The sequence below is a fragment of the Canis aureus genome, chromosome 12 (genome assembly GCF_053574225.1).
Source record: "Canis aureus isolate CA01 chromosome 12, VMU_Caureus_v.1.0, whole genome shotgun sequence".
Lineage (NCBI taxonomy): Eukaryota > Metazoa > Chordata > Mammalia > Carnivora > Canidae > Canis > Canis aureus.
Genome location: NC_135622.1, coordinates 274,528 through 292,242, shown reverse-complemented (window position 1 = coordinate 292,242; position 17,715 = coordinate 274,528). Strand labels below are relative to the sequence as shown.

Genomic DNA, 17,715 nt, shown 5'->3' with positions numbered 1-17,715 from the left:
GCAGATCTGTCTACACAAACTTGGCAGGCCAGAAAGTTCTGGAAGGAAATATTCATGTACTGAATGGGAAAAGTATGCACAGCTGCACATTCGTTATACAACAATGCTGGCATTCAAGATAGAAGGAGAGATTGAGAATTTCCCAGAGAGACGACAAATAAAGGAGTACACCACCACTTAAACCAGTCCGGCAAGGCATTTTTAAGGGGGAGTCTTTAAGTGGGGAGGAAAAATGCCAAAAGAAACAAAGACTAGAAAGGACCAGAGAACATCACCAGAAACACCAACACTACTGGTCACACCAAGGCACTCAATTCATATGTTTCAATAGTCACTCAGAATGTACATGAACTAAAGGCCCCAATTAAAAGATCTAAGGTACCAGAGTGGATTAAAACACAAGATCCGGAATGTCTGGGTGGTTCAGAGATTGAGTGTCTGCCCTCAGATCAGGGCATGATGCCATGGTGAGGATTTAAGTCCCACATCGGGTTCTTTGTGTGCAGCCTGCTTCTCCCTCTGCCTATATCTCTGCCTCACTCTGTCTCTGTCTCTGTCTCTGTCTCTGTCTCTGTCTCTCTCTCAGTCTCTGGCTCTCCCCCTCTCTCTCATGAATAAATAAATAAAATCTTTAAAAAAAACCAATCCATCGATATGATGTCTACATACCCTAACTTTAGACCTTAGAAAATGGAGGTCCAGGACAGGATGGTTTCCCAGGGCATCTACCGGTCATTTAAAGAAGAATTAATACCTATTCTTCTCAAACATTTCCAAAACATAGAAATTGAAGGAATACTTCCAAACTTGTTCAATGAGGCCGGACTTACGATGGTCCAAACCAGAGAAAAATGAAAAAAAAAAAAAAAAACACTAAAAAGGAGAATGACAGACCAATACTCCTAATGAAACATGGATGCGAAAATTCTCAGTAAAATACTAGCAAATCAAATTCAGCAGTATATTAAAAGAATTATTCACCACAATCTGGTGGGATTTATTCGTGGGTTGCGAGGCTGGTTCAATTTTCACAATTCAATAAACATGATACACCATGCTAATAAAAGAAGGGATAAGAACCGTATGATCTGTCAATAGATGCAGAAAAAAACATTTGACAAAATACAGCATTTTTTCTTGAAAACAAAAAACTCTCAGCAAGGTAGGGATAGAAGGGACATACCTCAGCATCATAAAGGCCATATGCCAAATATCTACAATATCATGCTCAGGGGGCAAAAACATTATCCTCTATGTAGGAAGCCAAAAGACATCACCAAAAAAATTGCGAGAAGTAAAAAAACTGCAAGAAATGAAACACGAATTTGAAATACTTGCAGGATATGAAATTAATGTGGAGAAATGTGTTGCATTTCTATGCAACAATAATGAGTCATCAGAAAGAGAAATTGAGGATTCAATCCCCTTCACAAGAGCACCGAAACCAATAAGATACATAAGATTCAGCCTAACCAAAGAGGTGAATGCCCCGTGCTGTGAAAACTATAAAATATTGATGAAAGGAATTGAAGATGACAGACACAAAATGCAAAAACATTACATGTTCAAGGACGGGAAGAACAAATATTGCAAATAAGGTTATACCACTCAAAGCAATCTGCACATTCAATGCAATCGCTATCAACATAGCAACAGCATTTTTCACAGAGCCGGAACAAATAACCCTAAAATTTTTATGGAACCACAAAAGATTGAAAATAGCCAAAGATATGTAGAAAGAGAAAATCAAGGCTGGGGGCACCACAAATTCAGACTTCAAGTTATATTACAGTTTTCTAGTGATCCAAAGAGTATAGTGCGGGCACAAGAAGACACCTAGATCGATAGAGGAGAATGGAAAACCGAAACAAGATGCAAACCTGTAACTCTAGGCTGAATTAACACTTGACAAAGCAGGAAAGAATATCGAATGGTTAAATGACAGTCTCTTCAGCAAATGATGTTGGGAAAACTAGACAGCCACATGCAGGAGAATGGGATGGGAACACTTTCCCACACCATGGATAAAAAAAATAAATTCAAAAGGGATTGAAGACCTAAATGTGAGACCTGAAACCATAAAAGGAAGAAAAGATAGGCAGTGACATCTTTGACGTGGCCATAGGATCTTCTTTCTAGATATGCCCCTGAGACAAGGGAAACAAAAGCAAAAATAAACTGTTGGGACTTCATTAAGATAAAAAGCTCTGCACAGTGAAGGAAACAACCAAAGCTAAGAGGCACTTACAGAATGAGAAAAGATAATTCTAAAAGACAGGTCCAATAAAGATTTAGTATCCAAAATGTAAATCTCAGCATTCAAAACATGAATTATCCAACTGAAAATGGGCAGAAGACACGAATGGACATTTTCTCTAACATGACATTCCGATGGCCACCAGACACGTGGAAAGACACTCAATGTCACCCATCATCAGGGAAACGCAAATCAAAGCCACAATGAGATATCACCTGACACTTGCCATAATGGCTAAAAGAAACAGCACAGGAGACAACAGGTATTGGTGAGGATGGGGAGAAAGGAGAACCCTCCTACACTACTGGTGGGAAAGCAAACAGATGCAGCCACCGTACAAAAATAGAATGGAGGTTCCTCGGGTTCAAAATAGAACTACCCCAAGACCAGAAATGCACAACTAGGTATTTACCCGAAGGATACAAAAGTACAGATTCGAAGGGGGATATGATTTTCCTCATGTGCTTTGCAGGTGATTGGACCCGTCTTCCCGGGTCTCCCAGGTCACTAAGCCACGCTCTCCTTGGACACCTCATGTCCCTGGGGACATGCGCAGCAGAGGGCGGTCAAGAGCGAGGGGAAGCAGCTGGAGCCTGTCTGACCACAACAGGATGGGCTCGGACGGAGCCCGCACTCTTCTCCCCGGGGTAGGCCTGAGTCCCTATGAGGCTGCGGAGGGCATTGGCTCCGTGGCCCAAGGACGTGGTAACACACGCACTTGCCCCGAATGGTCCTCGTCCACGGGTGCTCTGCGTTCTTTCCTTCAAGGTTGTTGCTCATTCGTGCCCACAGGCAAACCATCGAGGTGCCACCCATCCGCACACGGAGGACGAAGGCTGGCGCCCAAGGTCCCGCTCATGGGCCTCCTATCTAAGGGGTCTGATTTCCGTCTCCTGCCCTGCTGGCCAGTGCGGCTTCACAGGAGCTGCCGGGGAGCCGCCTGGGAGGCGCCTGGTGTCATTGGAAACTGGTTCCCCAGATTCCGAGGCTGCCTCCAGACCAGACTGAGAGGCTGACCAGTCCAGATTGGCGGGCCCAGGGTTCAAAACCCACGGGGACCTCAAAGTATATGTTTGTTTAAAAAAAAATCCAGGGATCCCTGGGTGGCGCAGCGGTTTGGCGCCTGCCTTTGGCCCAGGGCGCGATCCTGGAGACCCGGGATCGAATCCCACGTCGGGCTCCCGGTGCATGGAGCCTGCTTCTCCCTCTGCCTGTGTCTCTGCCTCTCTCTCTCTCACTGTGTGCCTATCATAAATAAATAAAAATTAAAAAAAAATAAAATAAAATAAAAAAAATAAAATAAAAAAAAATCCATATATATATGAACGTATGCATATAATTTGGAGATATATATACATATGTATCTCGAAATTACAGTCATTGCTACAAATACACCTAAAAAGGAAAAGTGGAACACTCCGAATGAAAAATGACCAAAGTGAAAAGAAATAAACCACACGAGTTTAACTGGAACAAGTAAAAAACGAAGGAAAAAAATTAAAATGACTTTCCAGGGAGGCGAAGCAGGAGGCTCGTGCCGGGCGCCCAGAGGTGGGGCCGGAATCCTGAGCCCTTGTACCAGGGCCACGAAGGGGTCCGGGCAGAGACACGGTGCACAGGGCCTCAGGGTGCGTCTCTGTGCCTGAGCTGAGATCCCGAGAGGCCTGTGGGTGCCGGGAAGGGGGCGGGCCCATGCGACGCAGGCCAAGCTCCAACTCTTGCTTCGGGTGGTCCCGAGGCCCCGTCCCGGGAGACCTCCCTGGCCCGCCCAACGTCAGCCCCACTGAGGGCAGAGCCACCCAGGAAGCTGTGGGAAGGCCGAGGGGTGGGCCTTCCTGGGGCGGGGCCACCCAGGCCGTGGTAAGTCCCGCGCTGCCGCATCCAGCCCAGTCGACCTGCCGGCGCCCCGAGAGCGAGCTCCTCCTGCAGCATGGCCTCCAGCAGCACCCCCGGCGGTGAGTGGCCATCGGGGCCCCGCTCCTGCTGGGATGCCCAGGGGCTCTGGCGACTTTCCAGGCTTAAGCACAAGAGGAGTCACCACCCGGATGGCTGGGACGCCCGTGGGAGGGCGGGGCTCCCCTGGGGTCTGGGCAAAGGGGCTGGAGAGAGGGTTGCATAGGGCTGCGGGGGGAGGGAACCCTGGACTGGGCCGAGATTCCCAGCAGGAGCCCCGCTTCTGTAAGGCTGCCGGCTGGACCTCGGGGCGCAGAAATTGGGTCAAGGTGGATCACTTCTTAGACGAGTTGACCACTGTAGAACTTTCACCTCAAGGGACCCACGGTGGGCATGGGTTTTCACATGTTCCCTTGAGGTTTCCTGGTGGACATATGGTCCTCTTTGGTTTTCCCGACGGGCTTTTCACCCCGCCCCACCACCTCTTCAAACCCGACGCCCACCGGGACCCCCACCCAGGGTCTTCTCCATACCTTGGCCTGGAATCACATACCTAGCTCAAGGCTGCCCTTTCCCTAGATCCTTGACAATCACCCATTCCCAAGGGCAGATGCGGAACGGCCTTTGTCCAGTGGAACAACCCCCTCAGGCTTAGGTGGGTCCATGAGTGGCAAAGGGATGGGTGCCCCTGGATGGGGACATTTTCGACATCCCAGAAACAGGAGCTCTGAGAGCACATCACCGGTCGATGCTCCTCTGAAAGCGTAAAGCCTTCCTCCCGTCGCTGCTCTCTTCCCCACACAGGCCCACTCCCTCGAGCACCCCGACGAAGGAGGCTCGTGTTGACGGCAAGCCAGAAGGGGGCCCTGCAGGCATTCTTCCAGAAGAACCCTTACCCCAGCATCACTGCCAGAGAACACCTGGCCCGAGAGCTGGCCATCTCCGAGTCTAGAATCCAGGTAGGCAGCCCCAGTGCTTTTCTCACGGACTCTGGGGGAGGAAGAGTGCACGCACGTGGGGCTAGGTGTTTGCCCGTCCTTCTGCGTGGTCAGCTGGGGAGCTCAGAACCTACGGCCTGGGGTGTGGGGGGCCTAGGAGACCTTGCCCTTGGAGGTCGTTCCAAGACCTTCACTCAAGGGACGAGGGAACTCTGGGGCCCAAGGTCTGAGGCCCGACGACAGGTCCATGCCCATGGGCTGAGTGTCCCCAGAGATCCTGTGTCCTGACCAATCACTTTCCCCACATGAAACACTGTGAGTCCTCCTACAGGGGTGGGGAGGAGACACATAGAGACGCACGTATGCCTATCCATGACGGCACACCTGTCTTTTCCCTCCAGTGCAGAGGAAGCCTGCGCATGGGTCCATTGGTGAGGAGAATGACACCCGTTTCCAGTGTCTTCTTGGTCAGTCAAAGTGCCTCAGCTCCCTACAGGGGACTTCAGCAGGAGCTGCATCCTCTGCCCATGCGGATGACCAAAGAAGAAATGACTCTTGTCCCCATGCCGTCTGTTGTAGGTTTCCCTACATTTCTCGCTCCTCAGGTTAGACCAACGCCTACTTCCTTGTACACCAGAGGGCCATGCAAATAGCACGTGCCACTGGAGGCACCAAGCCAGCTCTGGCTTTCTCTGGGTTGTTGGTTGGTCTTGGGGCCTCATGTCCCTGCCACATGTGTGGGGTTTCCTGCCCTCCCGTGTTCCCTGAACGTTGCTTCTTCTCTTGCCCCTTAGGTCTGGTTCCAAAACCAGAGAACGAGACAGCTAAGGCAGAGCCGCCGACTGGACTCCAGAATTCCCCAAGGAGAAGGGCCACCGAATGGAAAGGCACAGCCTCCAGGTGACTCCCCGGCACCCAAGAAGGGTCCCCTCCTGAGCCACTCCTTGACACAGGAACGTGTCTCTGTGTGCTGACCTGGCCGTGGCAAAAGCCTCAGGAAGGGCCCCAAGCTCTGCTCTCAGGCTCTAGCCACCCTTGTGACCCCAGATGGCGATACCCCGCCTGCCATTCCTGGGCAGGCAGCAGGCGGGCTGTTTCTGGGTCAGGAAGTATCTGCATCTTCCTGTCCTGAACCTGCTAGCCAGGACACAGGCCTCTTCTTCCATCAACTCACCATTGTTATTCAAACGCTGGCTCTGGGGCTCGGTCCAGGCTCTGTCTCCTTGGGCTCAGGGAAGGAGAGCCTATGAAGACAGAGAACATGGAGAAAAGCGCTCTCTCTCTCTCTCTCTCTCTCTCTCTCTCTCTCACACACACACACACACACACACACGCAGTCATATGAATTCAGACACCATCACACACCATCACACACACCCTGACACCCACTTCTGTCTCCACACTGGCTGTGCTATTGGCGTCCAAGCCCTCCTCTCCAACCTTGTTCTCTCTTTAGGTCGAGTCCCGAAGGAAGGCAGGAGAAAACGGACATCCATTTCTGCATCCCAAACCAGTATCCTCCTTCAAGCCTTTGAGGAGGAGCGGTTTCCTGGCATTGGTATGAGGGAAAGCCTGGCCAGAAAAACAGGCCTTCCAGAAGCCAGAATTCAGGTGAGTTTTTACAGTGTGTCACGGGGGTTGTTCCCTGTGGAAGGGAAGGTGGCCCTTACATGGTGCTGGAGAGACGTGGGCTCCTGGGGAGGGGGTACCCGCGGGGTGTGGGGCAGAGGCACCAGGGGCAGAGTGTTGACTAAGCCCGGGAGAACCCGTCCAAAGGAAGAATTTCCAAACTCAATGTTGGTTAGCACACATGCTTGTAGAAATGGTGACCGGACCAAAGTGGGAATATGTCCAAGTTGGCCCCTCTCGAGAGAAGCCGTAGTCTCAGCGGCTTCAAACTCAGCCCGCTTATCCATTGAGTACGCCCCCAAGATGCCATTAGTGTGCGTGGGCTTGCCGTCCTTTGTGTGGAGACCGGTGTGATGCTGCCCTGGGCCTCAGGACCACGGGGCTAAAACGGATCCTGCCCAGGAGCCACAGCTTGTGTGGATAACCTGATCAGCCGGGATTACAGGCCCTAATCCAGGTGAGGGAGAGGATTCGGGGAGCCCAGCTGTGTGCGGCTCTTCTGCCTTAGTTCTGCACACAGCGCTTTACGGGATGGGAGGTGTGAGGCAGCTTTCAGGGAGATATAGGCAGATTCTCTGAAAGACTCTTGGTTGGTGCAAGAGCGTGAGTGAGGAGGCTGCTTCAGGTGGCACGCCTTGGCTTTCCTCTGACGCGTCTTTTCCAGGGTCAGAGGGGAAACTCCAGGAGCTCACCTGAGCTCCTCTTTTCCTCCAGCCAGGACGGGAGGGAGGGCCGATGCAAACGTAGCTGTTCTGGATGTGGAGGGCTGGCTGCCCACGCCTTTCGCTCGGCCCATCACAGATGTGCCTGCAGTCAGACCCCGTAGCCATGAGTCCAAGGCTCTGAGGCAGAGGATGTGGTTTTCCACACGTTCACACCCAAGAGTAGATGGGGACAGAGGTGTTGAGGGCAGCCGGGAGCAGACCTCAGGACGTGGACTATCCTGGGTAAAGTGGGGCAGGCCGTCGGCTGAGTCTCGGTCCCAGGACTCAGGGCACGGCTGATCCCCAGGCCGCAAATGGCAAAGAAGGCGAGGGCAGGGCAGGGAGCGAAGAGCAGCAGAAGCACCTGCCCGGCGAAGTGACACAGGCCCAGTATGCTCCCGGCTAGGTGGCCAAGGTTGCCCAGGGCGTGCGCGTGGTTTTCGAGGGCCCATGGAAAGGTAGGGACAGCCGTGGCCTGAGGTGCAGCCCCAACCATTCACTGAGTCTTTCCTGGAGAGAGCACAGGGCGGGGTGTGTGTGTGTGGTGGGTGAGGTGGGACAGGGCAGGTCACGGGCAAGCAGACTTGGCATCCCGTCCTCCTGATGGCCACAACCCCTATTCTCTGTCCCAGGTTTGGTTTCAGAACAGAAGAGCTCGGCACCCAGGGCAGAGCCCAAGTGGGCCCGAGAATGCTTTGGCGGCAAACCACAAACCCAGTCCTCGCGGGACGGTCCCATTGGACCAAAGCCACCTGTCAAGGGTCCCCAGGAGCTCTCCAAATCTGGCTCCCTTCGATCCTTTGGGAAGCATGCAGACGCAGGCTGCAGGGACACCTCCTGTCTCCTCCGTGGTTGTTGTCCCTCCAGTTTCTTGTGGGGGCTTTGGGCGCCTGATTCCGGGGGCCAGCCTGGTCACACCAACCTTAGGTGGGCAAGGAGGAATCGCTGCTGCTCCCAGAGTCCTGGGGAGCCGATGCTGCCCAGAACTGACTCCAGGAGGGGGCCTCTCACCAGGTCATGCTGACCTTGGCCTCCCCTCCCCTGGGAGATGCCAGCAGCCGAAAGAGCACCCCAGCAAGGCGCCCCTGCCCTCGCAAGTTGGCCCGCGGCCTCCGCCTGTTGATCCTCCTCAACACTGGGGTCATGCAGGTCCCTCGGGCACCGATCAGGCCACGCCGAGGAGGGGCCAAAGTTCCCAGGCAGTCATGGGCACAGCAGGGTCCCAGGATGGGATAGGGCAGCAGCCCGCCCCCGGGGAGAGCCCCGCTTGGTGGCAACAGCCTCCCCCTCCTGCAGGGCCATGTGTCCCGCTGCCCCCACAGCACCAGCTGTGTGCGGACACCTCCAGTTTCCTTCAAGAGCTTTTCTCAGCCGATGAGATGGAAGAAGATGTCCACCCCTTGTGGGTGGGGACTCTGCAGGAGGACGAACCTCCAGGACCCCTGGAAGCACCCCTCAGCGAGGACGATTTTCACGCTCTGCTGGAAATGCTACAGGACTCCTTGTGGCCTCAGGCCTAGGAGCAGGGAGGACCTGTCCTCCCCACGCCCAACCCATGCATTCAGGCATCCAGGGGAACATGGGGCCCTAGCGTGACTCAGAGGAGGGGGAACCCTCAGTTCAGCCAGGGGCCGGACGGAGCCTGAGGCCAGGAGGAGCAGCCATCATGCTCCAGGTCTGGACTGTGTTGCCCAGGGACTCGGATGCATCTAGGCTGTCAGGGTGGGAATGGCCTAAGGGGCAAAGCCTGAGGTCTCCCCCGTCAGCCTCCTGTCCCAGGCTACGGCGGGAATGTCCTGGGGCCTTGGCCTGGCATCTTGCCCAGAGCACTGCCAACTGTCACCAAGTGGCAGCCAGAGGGGTGGCCACAGCCACTCGGGGCGGTCAGTGTGAGACGGTCCCACTGGGGTGCGTTCCAGAACCTCATCCGCATGTGTGCCTTTGTGCATGTGCATGTGTTTTCCTTCTGTGGGACCCATCAGCAGGCCCCTGGACCCTCAAGGGTCCCTGGCTATTCAGGAAGCAGCAGACGTTAGCGGTCAGCCTGTCACAGGTCTTCCCTCAGCCGGGTCACCTCTCTTCCCTGCCAAGAGTCACCTGAGGAAACCTCATCCCAGCTGTTCAAGCTCCACGGGGTGACCCATGGCTACAATAAACATCTCTCTGTCTCCCCCGAGCGATTTCGTGGTGTCATTTGTCCCCTGGGCCTTCGGTCCCTTCCTTCCTTCCTGCCTGTCTCGCAACATTCGCAATCCTTCCCGTGCCTGTGCCCGAAACGGGCTGCGGAGACACCAAGACGCCCACCTGCAGCTCCCAACTTGGCACAGACACACGCACAGGCCTCACTCACCCTCCCCACACACAGCCACCATCACTGGTGGAGGCGCTGCTTGTGTGAGCACTCCTCCAAGGGGTCGCGGGGATGCCCAGGGACACACACTCCACGCACGCGATCTGGCCGTGACGGTGTCAGGTGAGGCCTAATTCACCCCTAACCCCGATCATCTTGGGTGGGCAGTGAATCTCCCCACTCCTCCCTCATGGTCGCCTCCTCCCTCTATTTCTCTAAATCTCTCTCTCTCTTTCTCTCCTCTGTCTCTCTGTCTCTCACTCTGTCTCTCTCTGTCTCTCTATCTCTGTCTCCTGACCCCTCTACCTCATTTTCTCTCACAGGTAGACACACACAGAGGTCACACTGTCACGGGAGCTTCCTTTGCAACTTACTGTCTGGTCATTGAACCTCAGGAAAGGAATGTCGGTGGAAAATTTGGAAGAATAGGGGGGTGGGGGCGGTCGGTCCCTTCGGGTTTACTATGCCCCTGACATGTCCCACACGCCTTGGAGATGAGAGCTGACATCCTCATCTGAGGCCTCCGGATCCAACACGTGGGTTTCAGCGTTTGCGAGGAAGCGGAGTTCTGAGAGGTGGCCCTTATACCCCAACCTCTCTGCCTCCCCTAGTCACCTCTGTGCACACATGCGTGTCCACCATTATCTGTATCTGCATTTCCTTTTCTGTGAAATGCTTTAGAGATTTATGGGGGTGCATGGTGAGAGAGAGCGAGCGAGAGAGCTCGTGCACTGGCAGGAGAGAAGCAGGACCCCACTGAGCAGGGAGCCCCACTTGAGGCTCCATCCTGGACCCTGGGATCATGACCTGAGCCCAGGCGGACACCCAAGCGACGGGGCTGCACAGGCACTCGGGATGTCCCTTTCTATGTGCATCTGGCTCCATGGGAGGGATTGTGTGGACCTGTCCATAGGTAGAGCCGATGCTAGACACCCTCCACCCATAGTTTCCATAGACACAGTGGGTGGGTCCGGCTCCTTCCCAGAACAGAATGGGTTGCGACGACGGAATCCATGGTGTCTGGCGAGGGTGGCCTCGGGACAGATGGGGCTTTTGCTAGGTCTAGGGAAACCCCGGGGAAGCACGGCCCCCTTGCTGAGGTGGGAGGACTGCTCTCTCAGTGTGCTGAGGAGAGGTCCCTGGACCCTCGGCCATGGCACGTCTACACCCATGTCGCGGAGGGTCAACCGGGGTTGCACTCACACTGGATCTCAAGGGCACACGTCAGCCCTGGAGGCTGTCCCGCCCACCGGTGGCCTGAGCCATCCCTATCCCTGAGCTTTCCGGGGGCCCTGGCATCTGTGCAAACCATAGCCACCACGCTGGGAATGAGCCTGGAGGAGAAGGTGTCCAGGTGGGAGCTGGCAGGATGGCTGAGGGTCGTGGCCTTGGAGGCAGGGACCAAGGGCCTTGAACTGGTAAGGACCACCTCACCCCACTGTCCACCCAAATGGGGATCCTCCAAATGATCCTATGGTTCCAGCCCAGCCTGAGAACTAGGGACCAGGGTCCACGGGGCTGGTAGACATCCTCCAGGGGCTGGAGGGCTGCTCCCGGCCCTGGTGCTAGTCCTCCGCGGGCACTGCCTGGCAACCGACCACCCACAACGTAGGCAGAACAAAGTCCCTGCAAGGGCACTTAGCGACGCCCGTGGCCCTTTGCCGCCATCAGCTCCAATCAGGTTTTGGCCCCTGGAGCTCCCTCGGGGGCGCACCCGCTCCTGAAAGGCTCTGCATTTAGGACACCGCCCGCAGGAAAGTCCGTGGTCCCCTCGGTGGGGGCCCCCCCGCCCTCCCAGCTCTTGCACTGCAGCCCCAAGCAGACGAGCCCAGCAGGAGACGGACGTCGGAGAGCTGCCCGCTGCCGTGCACGGGGCCATCCTTAGGGATCCCAGGAGACGCCTTCCCTCCGTCTCTGCAGACGAGGTGCCCTTGAGCCACAGCCCTGGGGCTCCCGGACCGACACGCAGGCGCCACAGGCACGCACCTGACACACACGGCTCCCGCCCACCGTGACCAGATGCCCATGAACGACCATCCGCCCGGCTATCGGGTCCCTTCAGCACACGTTCCTCCTGGCTGCCCCTTGTCCCCTTGTGCTTCACCTACTGCGGAAGTGGAGGAGACACTCCTGGGCAGCAGGAGCACAGGTCTCCACAGGGGAGGCCCTAAATTCTGACATTTTGAAACTCAGTCCCGCATGTGAGATTACATTACAAGAAAAGCTGGGACACAGGCAGGGTGAACGCAGGGTTCTGACACAAACTGCGGAGACAAGAGGGCTTGAAGGCTCTTCTGTGAAGGCTCACTGCATGTGGGGTCGGGATGTTCATCTCCAGGAAAGGAAACCAGGGCCCCCAAACTCATCCCACCCATCAGCACTGAGAGCTCTCAGGGAGCAGCTCAACGCCGAGTGGTGGAGGTCAGAAGTGCTTACACTGAGCCCTGCCTCCGAGCCCTGCAGGGGTATCTCCACTAAGGCAAGCTGGCAGCTGACAATCAGGGGAACGCTCCTCCCCCAGAAAACTGGCACAGACCACTGGCTCCCACCAACAGTACTGATCACAGAAGCCTGCAAAGCTTCAGCTCGACGGGAAAGCAGGATCTAGCTTCCTTTGTACTTTGTTTTTTTTGTTTGTTTGTTTTGTTTTGTTTTGTTTGTACTTTGTTCTTTATTATTATTTTTTATTAATTTTCTTCTTTATAAAATCTTAATTTTAATTGTTATCTATATATTTTATATGTCTCTTATTTTGATTGCTTTCCTTGTACTTTAAGTTTCTTTCTTATTTTGGAATCTAGATTCTTTTTAAAAGCAGGCCAAGAATCTGGAGGGGCAAGATGGTGGGAGAGTAGGGTCCCCAAATCACCTACCCCACCAAATTACCTAGATAACCTTCAAATCATCCTGAAAATCTACGAATTCGGCCTGAGATTTAAAGAGAGAACAGCTGGAATGCTACAGTGAGAAGAGTTCGTGGTTCTATCAAGGTAGGAAGAGGGGGGGGGAGGGAGAATTAAATAAACAAAAGGCATCCAAGGGGGAGGAAGCCCGTGAGGAGCCGGGCTAAGGCCGGGGCGAGCGCCCCCAGGACAAAAAAGCTCCGTCCCAGAGAAGCAGGAGCTTCATCAATCTTCCCGGGCTGAAAGGCACTCGCAGGGAGTTAGAGCAGGACCCCAGGAAAGGCGAGGATACCCTCAGGCTCCCTGGGACAGTAACACAACAACGGCGCCCCGGGGAGAGTGCGCCAAGCTCCCTAAAGGGCTGCAGTGTGCACAAGGCTGGACCCGGGCGCAGCTCCCAAGCGGCTCAGGGGGCAGCTCCGCGTGGAGGGGGCTGTGTGGCCCCGGGAGCAGCTCAGGGGTGGCTCAGGCAGAGGCTACGCGCAGAGGGAGCTGCGCGGCCGCAAGCGTGATTCCAGCAGTGCAGCCCGGGAGGACAGGGCACGGGGGACACAGCCCAAGATCTGGCACTCCCCCCGGAACAGGCAGAGGCCGGGAGGGACCAGGACAGCAAGGACACTCCTACCGCAAAGCGGCCCCAAGCTGAGCAGATCAGCGACCCTGCCTCCAGAGCATCCAGACCCCTGCAGACAGAGAGCTCTGTAGTAACTGCAGGAGCTAAATCCAGGGCTCCAGAGCTGGCCGCCACCACTGTTGTTGTTCCTCCTGGGGCCTCACAGGATAAACAGCCCCCAGTGAGCCTCACAGTGGCCTCACCTGATAAACGGCTTACACATCTTTCACTGATACCTGCACCAGGCAGGGGACTGAGCAGCTCCCTCAAGTGGTAACACCTGAATATCAGAACAGCGGGCCCTCCCCCAGAAGACCAGCTAGACCGACAGGGGAAAAACAAATTATTGGCCAACCAACACTGGAAAGTTCCAGAGGAAGTCAAGGATTTACAGTACACAGAATCGAGGATACTACCCCTTGTCTTTTGTTTTTTAATTTCTGTTTCCTTACCCCCCTTTTTTCTTTTTTCTTTTCTTCTTTTTTCCTGTTTTTATCTTTTTTCTTTTTTCTTTTATTCTTTTTCTTTTCTCCTTTCTCTTCTCTCCTTTTCTCCTTGTTTCCTTTTCCCAATAAAACGTGTTTTTGGTCACTCTACACTGAGAAAAATAACTATAAGGAAAACCTCACCTCAAAAGAAAGAATCAGAAACAGTCCTCTCTCCCAAGAGCTACAAAATCTGGATTACTATTCAATGTCAGAAAGCCAATTCAGAAGCACTATTATAAAGCTACTGGTGTCTCTAGAAAAAGCATAAAGGACTCAAGAGACTTCATGACTGCAGAATTAGATCTAATCAGGCAGAAATTAAAAATCAATTGAATGAGAACCAATCCAAACTAGAAGTCCTAACGACAAGGGTTAACGAGGTGGAAGAACGAATGAGTGACATAGAGACAGGTTGATGTCAAAGAGGGAAACTGAGGAAAAGAGACAAACAATTAAAAGACCATGAATATAAATTAAGGGAAATAAACGACAGCCTGAGGAAGAAAAACCAATATTTAATTGTGGTTCCCGAGGGCACCGCAAGGGACAGAGGGCCAGAATATGTATTTGAACAAATCATAGCTGAAAACTTTCCTAATCTGGGAAGGGAAACAGGCATTCAGATTCAGGAAATAGAGAGATCCCCCCCTAAAATCAATAAAAACCGTTCAACACCTCGACATTTAATAGTTAAGCTTGCAAATTCCAAAGATAAAGAGAAGATACTTAAAGCAGCAAGAGACAAGAAATCCCTGACTTTTATGGGGAGGAGTATTAGGGTAACAGCAGACCTCTCCACAGAGACCTGGCAGGCCAGAAAGGGCTGGCAGGATATATTCAGGGTCCTAAGTGAGAAGAACATGCAACCAAGAATACTTTATACAGCAAGGCTGTCATTCAGAATGGAAAGAGAGATAAAGAGCTTCCAAGACAGGCAAGAACTGAACGAATATGTGACCTCCAAACCAACTCTGCAAGAAATTTTAAGGGAGACTCTTAAAATTCCCCTTAAAGAAGAAGTCTAGGGGAACAATCCACAAAAACAAGGACTGAATAGATATCATATCTTTCAATAGTAACTCTGAACGTGAACGGGCTTAATGACCCCATCAAAAGGTGCAGGGTTTCAGACTGGATAAAAAAGCAGGAACCATCTATTTGCTGTCTACAAGAGACTCATTTTAGACAGAAGGACACCTACAGCCTGAAAATAAAAGCTTGGAGAACCATTTACCATTCAAATGGTCCTCAAAAGAAAGCTGGGGTAGCCATCCTTATCTCAGAAAAACTAAAATTTACCCCGAAGACTGTAGTGAGAGATGAAGAGGGACACTATATCATACTTAAAGGATCTATCCAACAAGAGGACTTAACAATCCTCAATATATATGCCCCGAATGTGGGAGCTGCCAAATATATCAATCAATTAATAACCAACGTGAAGAAATACTTAGATAATAATACACTTATATTTGGTGACTTCAATCTACCGCTTTCTACACTCGATAGGTCTTCTAAACACAACATCTCTAAAGAAACGAGAGCTTTAAATGATACACTGGACCAGATGGATTTCACAGATATCTACAGAACCTTACATCCAAACTCAACTGAATACACATTCTTCTCAAGTGCACATGAAACTTTCTCCAGAATAGACCACATACTGGGTAACAAATCGGGTCTGAACCAATACCAAAAGATTGGGATCGTCCCCTGCATATTCTCACCATAATGCCTTGAAATTAGAACTAAATCACAGCAAGAAGTTTGGAAGGACCTCAAACACGTGGAGGTTAAGGACCATCTTGCTAGAAGATGAAAGCGTCAACCAGGAAATTAAGGAAGAATTAAAAAGATTCATGGAAACTAATGAGAAGATACAACTGTTCAAAATCTTTGGTATGCAGCAAAAGCAGTCCTAAGGGGGAAATACATCGCAATACAAGCATCCATTCAAAAACTGGAAAGAACTCAAATACAAAAGCTAACCTTACACATTAAGGAGCTGGAGAAAAAACAGCAAATAGATCCTACACCCAACAGAAGAAGAGAGTTAATTAAGATTCGAGCAGAACTCAACGAAATCCAGACCAGAAGAACCGTGGAATAGATCAACAAAACCAGGAGTTGGTTCTTTGAAAGAATTAATAAGATAGATAAACCATTAGCCAGCCTTATTAAAATGAAGAGAGAGAAGACTCAATAAAATCATGAATGAGAAAGGAGAGATCACTACCAACACCAAGGAAATACAAACGATTTTAAAAACATATTATGAACAGCTATACGCCAATAAATTAGGCAATCTAAAAGAAATGGACGCTTTCCTGGAAAGCGACAAACTACCAAAACTGGAACAGGAAGAAATAGAAAACCTGAACAGGCCAATAACCAGGGAGGAAATTGAAGCAGTCATCAAAAACCTTCCACTACACAAAAGTCCAGGGCCAGATAGCTTCCCAGGGGAATTCTATCAAACGTTTAAAGAAGAAACCATACCTATTCTACTAAAGCTGTTTGGAAAGATAGAAAGAGATGGAGTATTTCCAAATTCGTTCTATGAGGCCAGCATCACTTTAATTCCAAAACCAGACAAAGACCCCAGCAAAAAGGAGAATTACAGACCAATATCCCTGATGAACATGGATGCAAAAATTCTCAACAAGATACTAGCTAATAGGATCCAACAACACATTAAGAAAATTATTCACCATCACCAAGGAGGATTTATCCCTGGGACACAGGCTGGTTCAACACTCGTAAAACAATCAGTGTGATTGATCATATCAGCAAGAGAAAATACAAGAGCCATATGATCCTCTCATTCGATGCAAAGAAAGAATTTGACAAAATACAGCATCCATTCCTGATCAAAACTCTTCAGAGTGTAGGGATAGAGGGAACATTCCTCAACATCTTAAAAGCCATCTACGAAAAACCCACAAAAAATATAATTCTCAATGGGGAAGCACTGGGAGGCTTTCCCCTAAGATCAGGAACAAGGCAGGGATGTCCACTCTCACCACTGCTATTCAACATAGTATTGGAAGTCCTAGCCTCAGCAATCAAACAACAAAAAGACATTAAAGGCATTCAAATTGGCAAAGAAGAAGTCAAACTCTCCCTCTTCACTGATGACATGATACTCTACATAGAAAACCCAAAAGACTCCACCCCAAGATTGCTAGAACTCATACAGCAATTTGGCAGCGTGGCAGGATACAAAATCAATGCCCAGAAGTCAAGGGCATTTCTATACACTAACAATGAGACTGAAGAAAGAGAAATTAAGGAGTCAATCCCATTTACAATTGCACCCAAAAGCATAAGATACCTAGGAATACACCTAACCAAAGAGGTAAAGGATCTATACCCTAAAAACTATGGAACAATTCTGAAAGAAATTGAGGAAGACACAAAGAGATGGAAAAATATTCCATGCCCATGGATTGGCAGAATTAATATTGTGAAAATGTCAATGTTACCCCAGGGCAATTTACACATAATGCAATCCCTATCAAAATACCATACTTTCTTCAGAGAGTTGGAACAAATAATCTTAAGATTTGTGTGGAATCAGAAAAGACACCGAATAGCCAGGGGAATATTAAAAAAAAAAAAACCATAGCTGTGGGCATCACAATGCCAGATTTCAGGTTGTACTACAAAGCTGTGGTCATCAAGACAGTGTGGTACTGGCACAAAAACAGACACATAGATCAATGGAACAGAATAGAGAATCCAGAAGTGGACCCTGAACTTTATGGTCAACTAATATTCGATAAGGGAGGAAAGACTATCCATTGGAAGAAAGACAGTCTCTTCAATAAATGGTGCTGGGAAAATTGAACATCCACATGCAGAAGAATGAAACTAGACCACTCTCTTGCAGCATACACAAAGACAAACTCAAAATGGATGAAAGATCTAAATGTGA

The 17,715-nt window shown here is 51.1% G+C and overlaps 1 protein-coding gene across 1 annotated transcript; it reads left to right on the top strand.

Annotated features, from left to right (window-relative positions):
- Positions 1-3,643: 3,643 nt before the first annotated feature.
- On the top strand, positions 3,644-8,941 carry LOC144281386 (uncharacterized). The gene is made up of 6 exons (XM_077844333.1): positions 3,644-4,212; positions 4,955-5,109; positions 5,490-5,663; positions 5,883-5,988; positions 6,545-6,699; positions 8,054-8,941. The coding sequence occupies exons 1-6, from the start codon at positions 4,188-4,190 to the stop codon at positions 8,939-8,941; spliced, it is 1,503 nt and encodes a 500-aa protein (XP_077700459.1). The 5' UTR covers positions 3,644-4,187.
- Positions 8,942-17,715: the final 8,774 nt, after the last annotated feature.

Excerpts from the sequence above, each read along its gene's own strand:
- LOC144281386 (XM_077844333.1), top strand. The coding sequence starts at position 4,188 with ATGGCCTCCAGCAGCACCCCCGGCG. Across the intron at positions 4,213-4,954 it reads CTCCAGCAGCACCCCCGGCG|GCCCACTCCCTCGAGCACCC; the intron begins GTGAGTGGCCAT and ends TTCCCCACACAG. Across the intron at positions 5,664-5,882 it reads TTGTCCCCATGCCGTCTGTT|GTCTGGTTCCAAAACCAGAG; the intron begins GTAGGTTTCCCT and ends CTTGCCCCTTAG.